Source organism: Vidua macroura, chromosome 1, assembly GCF_024509145.1.
Source record: "Vidua macroura isolate BioBank_ID:100142 chromosome 1, ASM2450914v1, whole genome shotgun sequence".
NCBI classification, from domain to species: Eukaryota; Metazoa; Chordata; class Aves; order Passeriformes; family Viduidae; genus Vidua; species Vidua macroura.
In genome coordinates this window covers 22,136,820-22,148,734 of record NC_071571.1, presented here as the reverse complement: position 1 = coordinate 22,148,734, position 11,915 = coordinate 22,136,820, and the positions used below count along the sequence as shown (strand labels likewise).

General features: G+C 38.4%; 1 protein-coding gene across 1 annotated transcript in view; it reads right to left on the bottom strand.

Annotated features, from left to right (window-relative positions):
* Positions 1 to 2,359: 2,359 nt before the first annotated feature.
* ZNF804B (zinc finger protein 804B) overlaps positions 2,360 to 11,915 on the bottom strand; it is a 225,926-nt gene continuing 216,370 nt past the window's right edge. The window contains exons 3-4 of the mRNA XM_053986387.1: positions 8,602 to 8,732; positions 2,360 to 6,041 (exon numbers count right to left, since the gene is read on the bottom strand). Of these exons, the coding sequence (XP_053842362.1) occupies positions 2,360 to 6,041; positions 8,602 to 8,732 (3,813 nt within the window). The remainder of the gene's footprint in view (positions 6,042 to 8,601; positions 8,733 to 11,915) is intronic.

The following is an 11,915-nucleotide window of genomic DNA, read 5'->3' as shown; positions in this document are numbered from 1 at the left end:
CAGCTTGACCTGCTACTTTAGATGTCCAATTCAGAATGTTTCTACAGAGTTATGACTAATGTGTCCAAGTGGTCCACTGAGTGAGTGATCTCCATCCAGGCAAGTAATAATTTTCAGAGGTGTTAAGTCAGAGTAAGTGAAATATATTTGATTCTCAGAAAATAAAGTATCGGAAGTACAGAAAATATATGTAAATTCAGACCTTATTTTGGGAAAATTTTCAGCCAAAATTGAAAGGAAGAATTGTTAAACTCTGGAAACATTTAGTTCTACATTCTTCCCAAATAAAATTTTTGACTTCCTTAATTCTGAAGCAATAATTTCAATTAAAGAATTACTCTACAATTTAAATGAGAAAAAAATAACTTATATGCTACTTACATACAGATAAGTAACACTAAAATGGCAAGAAACAGTTTTGTTAATGAGACTAAAAAAATAAGTTGGGAATCAAACCAAAATATGTGTGAGGGTGCTGGTGACACCAACCTTTTTCAACACCAAAATGTTTTGCTTCTACATAGTCTTCATAATTTTTTTTCCTGATTAATTTTTTTCAATAGCTAAACCATCAAATATATAAAGCTACTTTGAAAATACAAAACTAGCAGTCACAACTTGTAAAGTAACTCGAAAAGTTTGGCGTATTACCAATTTATGCTGAAGAAGCTCCAGAAAGACATAAATTAAACCAATTCCATTTTATTGCAATGGATCTATGTATTTTGATTAAAACTAAGAAATTTGGTTCTGCTGTATTTTAAAGACACAACTTTTCAGCTTCTTCAGGTTGCTGAATATAATGGAATAAAATTCCTCCAAAAGTTTTCCAATGTGTTTTATATTGATTCTGAAAGATACATTTTGTGCACTACCTTATTGCAAATGAATTGAAATTATTTCAAATGTTTTTAATCCAAACAAACAGGTACTGTGTGTTGGACACTTCATGGTCCAATTTTTTGGGGGGAAGCATGCCTGCAGTCTAACCATAATTATGAACTAATTTCATGCTAAATATCCTGTATTCAGTTAGAAGTATTATAAAAAATGTCAAACTATGGCATTCAAAGAGAAGCTGAAGCCTTCACCTATTTCCAGATACACAGTTATTACAAACAATTTCAGCCACAAATTACTCTGAAAGTTGGATACATGCATTCAAACATTGTGGATTTGTAATTTCAATTTACTTGTTGAGAGTTTGGGAAGCCATGCGAGAATCTTGACATATTTGTTTAGATTCAATAAACTTTTAAATGCTGAGTACTTGAACAAGTTTTTCTCTGACTCTCAACCTGTAGAGCCAGTTTTTGATCAGAATTTTACTTCTGGATCTTTATGAATATCTGCATGATTTTATAGGACCAGCCAATTATTTCTGTTGTTTGTGAAAGGGATGAAAAATATTTACATATTCTTTGGGACAGACTCTTCCACACATCAGAGCTCTGTTTGGTGGGAAAAAGGTGTTGCAGTTTTGGCCAAGGACCTCTGAGGTTCAAAGCCAGCACTGGCTGCTTGACAACTCTGGGCTGGTGCGGCTCACCCTGACATTGCCCTGTGACACAGCGATGCACAGGCAGTGCCAAGGAACTTGGCTTCTCAGTAAGCCTTCTTGGATGCTTGGCTCAGAGAGAAAAGAGGCAGCCTGCTTCTGCCAACACAGAGCTAGCTCCCTATGCTAAGGGAGTGCTTTGTTATGTACCCGTGGCCTGACTGCAGTCCCTTTACACTGTCCAAGCAGCATATGCAGGGATGAAATCGCTAAAGTATTTTCAAGATGTTGTTGTGAGTCTCATCTTCTAGTGTTAATTCACCACCCCTCCCTCTGAGCCTCTCCAGTTTACTTTGGCCAGGAAACAGCCCCAGGGTCTGCAGGTTCCAGATACCTTATTTTTTTCCTCAGTCTAAATACCTTAACCAAACCAGGCACTGTTGCTTATACAAACTCAGAAAATCAAATCTTTAAGGTGTGTCAAGATTGCTCAATCTTAAATTGTGCTACTTTGAATCCCTCATCAGTGTCGATATTGATCCCATTTTGTGTGGGTGCTGTGGTCCCTTTCCTACTGACAGTCATAGACTTCACTTCAAGCTATTCTTCTAAAACATTCTGTAGAATGACACTGGCCACCCATCCTTCTTGTGATAGTATCACAAAAGGCTTTAAATCAGCTTTTCCTCAGTGATACAAGAATAAAATCAACATTCAAATGCTGTCAGCCAGATTGTGGACTTTAAAATCTTTACTGTTGTGCTCTCAGCAAAACAGTAGATTTCTCCTCAGACATAATTGAATGCTGCATGCTTCATTTTATTTTAATTTTGGTTTGGAGCCATGATGAAATCATTTGGGCTAGTTTAAGTAGCTAGAAACACTGAAAACTTCTTTTGCTGTAGGTAACTGTTGGGTCTGGAAAGAACAAGAATAATGATGGGGCTCTTGTCCTTGGAACAAGGGATGCACTAAGTGATTTGGGTGTATAGCAGAAGGTGTGGCTGTGTTCAGGTGTGGTGTAAATAAGGCTGGGATATATGCAGCATGTGGCAGTGCAGGGAAGGTCAGTGAGGAAGGGTGGAGGGGAGTAGCAGAAACCACATGCAGTGGGTGTCCTGTCAGCAAAGCAGGGTGGGTGGGAATAAGGGCTGGCACTAATGGAGAAAGTGATATGGGGGCAAAATGTGCCTGAGAGGGGTGGATGGGTGCCAGGGAGAGATGGCTGCTGTGGGGGTGCGCAGATGCCGAGACAGCAAAGCGTTGCAGCAGCGTGTGGTGGATGGTGGTGACAGTAGCCTGCTGCTGAACAGGGAGGGCAGGAACTGCTGGTGTTGCAGAGAAGGCAGCTGGTCCTGGGGCAGGCAAAACTTTCAGATGTTTTGCCAGAAGTTGTTTCTGCATGTGCTGCTGGGCTTGCAGCTGCAGCAACCTGTATTTGTCTACTTCTTCTGGTGTAAATGTGATAGGCTGCTGTGTTAAAGGAGGGGAGGTGGATTTACTGTACACTTCTAGGTCATTTAGTGTATCACCATACTTCTGCATAGCATTGTCACAAAAAGAGTCTGAACTGCCTTCTGCCCGGTTCAAGTCCATGTTTACATCATGTAGTTCTTCTTTGGTCTCTGTTGAATTAGCAACAGAATATCTATTAGAGGGAAAAGCACCAGGGAAATCATTTGGTACTGGATCACAGCTTTGTATAAAGGGCTGCACTTCATTAATGAAGAGATTGGTTTGTTCCTTTATTGCTGTGTTCCTTTTTATGCTTGGGCTCTGATAGCCTGTTTCAATTTGAATTATGTCTTTAAGAACACAATGATCATAATCAGTTCCAGGTGAAAGAGCAACATTAGTTACCTCTGATGCTTCAGTGTTTTTCTTCACACTGTTTTCCAATGAACTGATTTCATTATGTCTCAAGTCATTTTTACCTATGCTTAGCACTTTGTCTGGCAAAGGTAACATTGCAATGTCATCTACTGATGATGAAAACTGAAGAGCAAAGTGATTTCGTGAGTGATCCTGTAATTCTATCCCACTACTGATTGAAAATCTCTCTGGATCATGCATTTGTTCCTGGGTTTTCTTAGACTGCACTCTTTCTAAAAGTAACTTGGCTGTCATTGACTTTCTTTTTCCACATATGTCTTTTGCCAGGTTTTTGGAAGAGCAGGTGGCAAATTTTTTAGACTGACTATTCATATTCAGAGCATTGGAATGTGCAGTTTCAGCTTTTCCTGGTTCAGCGTTAGAACCTCTCTCAGCATCCTCTATTGTTTTGTTGTCACAGTTGTCAGCCTCGTTTGAGAAGGATCCTGAACTGCTGCCTCTTGATATTCTCCTGCTAGATGATCTTTCACTGCTTCTTGAATCACTGGTGGAACCACTTTTGGATTTGTGGCAGCTTCTACTCCTACTAAGCACTTTGACAAAATGCTGATGTCTACATCTGCTGTGTTTAGACCTGTCTCTGATTTGTAAAAGTTTATGTCTTGAACATCTTTGATATTTAATTGTGCCACTCTGAATACAGTTTCTAGTTCCGTGACTTCTACAATGACAAAGATAATCCTCGTCTGTATCATCTGAAGTGAAAATACACTTGTGCTTTCTGTCTTTACACTTGTGCCTTTCATTTGTCTTGCCTTTTCTTTTAAAACAACAAAGCAAATTATTTCTTCTGTGATTGTTTGATGTGGGACTCATGTAGCTCATGTAGCTACTCGTACTGCTAACTGAACTGTCAGAATAGCTGGAGTGTCTGCCAGATGAGGACTTTTGTGGAGATGGGAATCTCCAGCATCTTGTGTAACTTCCACATCCTTCATTATCTGAATACCTGCTGTTTGAACTAGATTTACAACTAAAGAAACTTCCACTAGAGTCTTTTCCACTGTCACTTATGCCACTGCTGCAGCTGACCACATCTTGAAGGGAACTGGAGTCATTTTTGTTCTCATCTTTTTCTTCAGAATCAATTAAATGACATTTTTCAGAGTTAAAGTTTTTAATCCTAGACATAAAAGCAGAAAAGGAAATGCTTTCATTTCTAATGTTCAGAGTTTTTCTTTCACAGCCATGGAAATGATGCTTTAAAGGTCTCCTCAGTGATGTTGTGTAAAGACATTTTTCTGTCTCATAATCCTTTTGTGAGACATCAAGGTAAGCAGGCACTTTGGGTATATTTTCATTCAAATAATCTGCAATGCATTTTTGACCAGTTTCATTCATTTCTTTCCCTGTGTCTGACTCAGCTTTTTGCTTGGCCTTTCTTGGATTTAGGGAACCTTTCATCTTCTTTGGTTTCAACAACTGATTATCTTGTTCATTTGACATTTGCTTGTGTTTTATTAAACCTGAGGGTTCATATTCATCTGCAGTCTTATTTTTAGTGAGCTCTTTACAGGTTGCTTTGTTTGTTTCATGCTGTTTACCCTCTCTGTGATTTAAAGAGACTCTGAAGTCAAAATACAATGGATTACAGCCATATGAAATACAGGGCTCAGTTTTTGTAAACAAAAGTAATTCTGTGGGCCACTGCAGAGCAGTGGTGCCATCTTTGCTCACTACATGGAGGAAAGGCAATGCCTGGGGCTTAACTTCTTTAACCGTGGTCTCCTTTTCAAGTGTTTCCACATTTCCATCTGTGGTTTCTGTAATCTCCAAATATCTTTCTCTTTTTATCGCTCCAGGACTGTCATTAATGTTGCTTAAACAGGTCAGCTCAGGTGCTGGCTGTCGTGGGAGCTCAGATAGCTGGTCAGGCAGGTGGGCATTACTGTGCTTGTAGGTGTTCAGCTGTGTACAAAAATTGCTAGCTTGGCATGAAGATGAAATGGGAGTTTCTAAGAATTGTTCAGATTCATTCAGTTTGCTCTCTTGCTCTGTTTCTCTCAGGGAAGCCGAAAAATTCAAATTTGGAAGCAGTATTTTGACTTTAGAAAATGAAGGATTAGCTCTGTTTTTTTCTCCTGATCCCCTGTCACTATTTTCATCATTTTCCTTTCGCATTTTAGGTTTTGCAGCTACGTGACTTGATGCACTGTTATCCAAATCCATTTGGTCTTGTGGAATAGGTGACTCTTTATCCAAACTTGCTTTCCCTTCTTCCTCCAAAAGTGTGACAGAATGACAGCCCTCAGTAGTGTGCTTTTTTTTATGGTTGGGGAACTCACTACAATCATTTCCTTCTTCACAGTTCTCACTGAAGACTGATGCTGAGGACTCAAGCTTCAAAGGGAACTTTTTAGAGAATGAAAAAGACACTCCTGCCCTTTGAGAGGTATTGTTGCTATATGGGGACATCTGTGAGACGTGATTTCCAAGTGCATGGTGTCTTTCAGTTGTGGGGTGGTGCCTGCTTATAATAAGTTGCTGTTTCTCTAGTATGCTTTTGGAGAAACCTTGTCCTTCACTTGTGATGGTTCTCTGAGAACTTGCTGTGAACTTGCTGCCCTTGTACAGGAAAATTCCATCTGGTGATTGCTGCTTTTCCAGGACTAATCGGGGGGCTTTAAGCAATGGTCCACTCCCAGTGATGCTTTCAGGTAAAAAAAATAAAGAAAAAAAAAAAAAAAAAAAAAAAAAAAAAAAAAAAAAAAAGCTGTATTAATTAACCAAGTTATGACAGAGCTTGCATTTGACAATGTCTGTCTGGTGAAGGAGGGTGTCACTCAATTTTCTACAAGGAAAAGCTAAGCTTCAACAGGGTAAATGTGCAGTTTATCATCAGTTTGGACTTCTGTATGGGCAAGACAGTCTTTACACATGGAAAATTACATGTTTTAATGTCAGCACATGAAGGTGCTTTTTCAGTTATGCCCATGTACAAGCAGAACAAATATTGGTATAACTCTGAATTTATACTTCGGGGAACCTAATCTGTGGTAAGTCTTGGTTTCCTGAAAGGCCTCTGCAAAGGAAATTGTGCCATGTTCAAAAAGAGATGCTTTCACCTGGAGCATCTGCAAAAATCAAACTCTGGAAGAGAAAGAGAAACATAACATTCTGCTTGCTTAGCGAAGAATGTGTTTGTTCGACTTTTTAAAGAGCAGATTCTTATTTTATTCCATAATAAATGACTTTGCAAAATATTCAAAGAGATATTAATACTAAAACTGTCAGCAAACATTGGAGGGGAAGAAAATCACAACTTCACTGGTCTCATTATCAACCATTATTTGACTTTGCCACATTTTCTGTGTCTTACTTCCATTAATTACATTATTCTCCTTTTCAAAATATCTCAGATTTTAAATATGATTTCGTTTTCTTGTAATTAAAGAAAAATTACCTATTCTAGGGCCCTAACGGAAATGGTGAACCACTGCTTTCTTGAAACAGATAATTAACTGAAATGACTGAAGCCATTTTCCTTTAAAGATGTGACATATATGGCCACCATAAAAGTGTTTTTCCAAGATACATTTTACATACACATTTCATTAGACTAATTATCTACATTTGCTATCAGTGCACTACCACAGTACACTAACAATAAAAAAAACTTAGAAGCAGATTAAATAAAGAGATTGATAAAAATATATTTTAATTAAATGTAAATAAATTAAAACTGTTAGATCTGCATATAAGCTATCTATAATTGGCAATCATGTTTTATAAATGCTATGAAAATACATTGATCTTCAGCAATGGGAAAGACTCAAAGACTCCCTGGAGTAGGGTCAACTCATAATGTGTGCATTTCAGAGAATATATTTGCCTTTGCCAGAAATTCAGCATCAAGAGATACAAATTAACCCATATTTGTATATAAGGAATAATTATCTCTTGGAGAAGGCATAAAAATAAATCCTTTTCAAAGTCTTCTTGGAATAGCAAAATAAATTTTTTCTGTGCCCAAGATTAACAATAATTTTGTTGTCAAATTGAATTAGCTTGTTGTAAGGAACTGGGCTGGAACCTGAGAGACAGTACTCAGGGATGGTAACAATTGTATGTGTGTGGACTTCTGCTTACAAAGGCTGACATTCTGTCTTTCCTGAGCAATTGGGAATGCTACCCCTCCACCAAAATCCCAGCACTCAGCCTCCCCTCAGCCTATCAGTGATTATAGGGAGGAATAGCATGCTCTTTCCTTCCACACCCTATGCAAAATATTATGGACTCCTGGCTCTTTCTGAAAGCAAACCTGCTCTTTCCCTCACAGATTCGTTCTGGCTTTCCTATTATCACTGATATTATTGCTCTATCTGAGGCTACATCTTCAAGTGCATGGGCATAAAGGAAGCTTCCCACAGGCAGTTACATTTGTTTCAGCAGATTTGTATGAAAATGGAGTGGTAATCATAAAAGTGATATATTAGCACTAAACTGTTATATTTCAGCAGATTGCTCAAAAGCAATTACATAGGCCAAAATGAGTTTGTAATAAACTCTGAATGCTGTTATTTCCAGGGTACAGTAGTCTTCAGATGAATTTAAAACAATGACAGTTTATTTATCTGATTAACTCATTGTGGTCATAGATTAATATAAACAATTGGTCTGATGGCAATCTATTCTACTGAAACATTCAGTGTCATTAGGCAAAGGAGATTTCTCAAATTTAAAGGTTTACTACTGCAATATTTGTCCTCTATCTTGATATTAATTAATAGAGCTAACAGTATTAGACCAACTTAATTCAGTTAACTATTTGTTTTTCATTCAAATTTTCCTACAGAGAAACTGGAGAATAATCCCAGTACCTTAAAAGTAGTAAAAAATATTCACAAAGGGTTTATCCTCTCCCATTAACTTATGATAAAATGTTAAGACAGTCATAGTAATCTCTTCAGATCAGTTTGGATAAGGTTAAATGGTGATATTATAAAAGTGTCTTCAAAGCACTCCATTAAGAAGACGTGAGAATATCTACAGGAGAGAAAACTACAAACTTTCAAACAGCATGTAATTAAGTCAGAGGTTTTCAATGTATGGTTTGCAGAACAGGTTCATTTGGAGTTGAAGACAGCTGAAAACAGGTTACAGTACACACAATCTCTCTACATTACTTGTGTAGGAGTAAAAATATTTTAATTTCTTCTGGAAGGGAGGAAAGAGGGCATTAAAACCTCATACAACTTTTAAAAACTTGCCATTCTGACTGCTTCCGTAACTCTGCAAGCTGGTGGAGTCGCTTGAGTGCTTTTTCCTGTTTCTTCTCGTCTTTCCATGACTTTGAAGCCACATTTCGAGCAAATTCCCTTTGTTTTAAATCTTTCAATCTCTGGGTGAAAAGAATATAAATAGAAGGGATTAGAGATGTACACAACAGATACAGTTCCTCTTACTCAATTTATTCACTTTTCATGAAGTTGGTATGTAAATGGAGAATAAAAGTATACTTAAAATACTATAATAGTGAGAAGAGATTGAAAATGTTATTTTTGCTTAACAAAACAGCATAATTTGCCTTCTGCTATTTATCTGATAGATGTCTTTGTATGAATGACAGCTTTTTTGGTTTCTGATGAATACAAAAATGTTCTGTTGTGTACAAATACAGACACAAAACTAGAATGCATTTAGTGAGCTCAACATTTTCCTATTTGATTTATCCTGTTGAAATGTAATCCACAGGCATATACTGGAATAACTATGAGCTCCTATGTGCAATATATTTTATAGTTCTCCACTTGAACATGTATACACATCTGTATGTGTGGGGGCTTATCTGTTGGTTTTGTACCTTTTTAAGGCTGTATTATTTTCTCAAAGGAGAGAACCACTGTCTGAAATATTTGATCAGGAAACTGTTTTATAGTTATTTTCACAATTTTTTAAAATCACCTCACACGTCAACAAATCAGGTAATTGCTGTTAGAGAGAGCAAAATTCTTTGTCTTTATTATATTTTTTATTGCCTGACTTTGCACCACCGATAACATAATGAAAACGAAGGAGAAGATGTAAACTAGAAAGTGTCAACAGCATCCTCTGCAAAAGTTGTCTCTGAATTCACTGTGCTCTCTAGGAGCCAGCAAGTCACGTCTAACCTTACAACTCCCCAGTTCAGATTCATGCTTCCACACTCCATGGAATGGAAGAAATGCCTTCCCCCTTCCCCACTTCTCCAGTGTTTGGGGAAAAAATGTTTGCAAGTGGGGAGGGAGCTCTTGTGTATTTAGCCAGATGCCCAAAGTGGAAGCTTTGAGGACCAGAACTGAAATGAAACTGCTGCATTCGTTTGCCCCTTAGTCCAGAGGTGGCTGCACTCATCTGTGTAATTTAGAACTACTGTATCAACACCACTGAATGCTAAATTTCCCATGGAGCTGTTTTTGCAAAGTAGATTTGAAGAAAGGTTTTGATATCTCAGTCATTTTTAAACTGCTGCTTGTCTTTCAGCATCTAAGCCTACTTGACTGTCCACCAACACCTAAAGATCAACATCCCAATCACTGCCATCATCTCATGCTGTTGTTTTACTCACAATAGTAGGGCCAAAAGATCAATATACATCAGTAGGACAAATTGAAGGCTGGCCAAGCATTGTAAAAGCAAATACTGCTTTCTGCTTTGGGGAGCAGTCTAGCCATGGCACAGAGCTGTACACTGGCCAACATGCACCTGCTTCTGAGAAAACAGGGCTGAAGGCAAAGAGTCCTCAACTTGTAGAGGTCAAGAAAATTATAAATGCATGAGAGAACTGCTTTCTGGAGAGAGGTCTAGCTTTTGCCAATAGATTACAACAAAGCAAATGGGTGAAAACCACCATCTAAAGAGATGACAGGTTCTTTTTTAGCCCAGCTAAGATGAAAGAATCCAGTTAGTGGCAATGACATAAAATGACAGAGAGGCATGGAAAAACACTTGGTGGAAACAGGCAATACAAGGTCTGTGATTTCTTTCTGTGAAGAGTGCTGGAAAGCTGTAGTGAATATCTCTCACATGTCACACCATCAGCTGTCCTTCAAGTATGGGATTTTTTTAAAAAGTCACATAACATCCGTGAGAGGAAAAATAAGTACTGGGAGACTAAGAGCAGAAGTTTTTGTTTGCTCTCAGCCTTTTGGACCCCAAGACATATGCTTTTGAGCACTGATCTGGAGACAGGGAGAGCTGGGCTGGCCACAAATCATCTGCTCAGGGAGCTTAAGATGGGTCTCTGGCTCTCAGCCATCCTGATGGTTTTGCAGAGACACTGTCTGTTGGATAGGGATGAGAAAGCCAAGAAGTTGCTCAGGGAACTGGTACACTACCAACCAGCAAGAATCACCATGCTGCCCAGTGCCTGATGAAAGCTTAACCATTTCATCAGAATTACCTACAGTCTGTCAAATCTGTATATTTCTCTGTAAAGTTTGTATCTGCCCCAACATCCAGTACTTCATGGAACTAGACTCTAAAACAGGACAGCTGCAAAGTCTTCTTTAAAGCTCTTAGGCTTCACCTTCTTGGAAATAAATGCTTGCTCCCTATGTGTTTAGCTCTTACCTGTCCCTTTATGTGCCCTCTCTCACTATTTATTTGTCCCTTGTCAGGCCAGTCCACGTAGCACTCCATTCCCTCAACCTCACTGTCTGCAATTTGCAGTCAAATGGATGAATATGTAAGACAATGTTACTTTTGGTTCAAGAAAAAACTTTTCAAATAATATATTAAAGCCAAAGCTGAAAAAAGAAATCAGAGAATCTTCCCAGAACAAATCCGAATGTTCTGTCACCTAGGTAATATTTACATGAGTGTAGAGATATTTAAGCTGTAAAGATCCTATTCTCCACAGAAAAACATAGGTAGTCTTAAGCCTTATTAACACATCCAATGTGAAGAAAGGGCAAAGAAACACATTTGAGAAATGCCCTTTAGGGCACCTTGCTATGTTTTAGCTGTCACTGTGAGCTGTTCAGCATCACACATAAAGCATTCATGAGGAAAAACAGAAACAGTTTCTACCTGTCAAGGAAACAAAGAACAGTGTGAAACCAAGAACTATGGAGCACAGTACTGCAAAGCAATGCCATTTCATTTCTTTGACAGTTAGGATGCTAATCAAAAAAGCAAATGGACCAACACTAGGAATAGGAGTCCCAGCAGTATTTTTTGCTCTCTAATGGCATGCATCATGTGTCAGAGAAGTAGAGAAAAGAAAAAGAAATGTAGGTAAGCATAGCAGAGAACTCATCAACTGGAGCTGAAATCCAAGAAATCAAAAGCTCTACAGTCTGAGAAGAGAAAGGGCTCTACCTGCACATCCCCTCAGCAAAACAAAACACAGCTGCACTGCCAGAGCTCTAGTTAGGAGTAATAATGAAATTCGTCAGCTATGTTGGGTAGATCATGGGACTGCCTGCTGAACCTGCAAAGCCCTGGTTTTCTTCACTAATAACCTGTGCCAGACTTCTGACAAGCACACAGATACTTTCTTCAGGTGGGGTACAAGAGCATGCAACTGAGCAGATATCTGAAT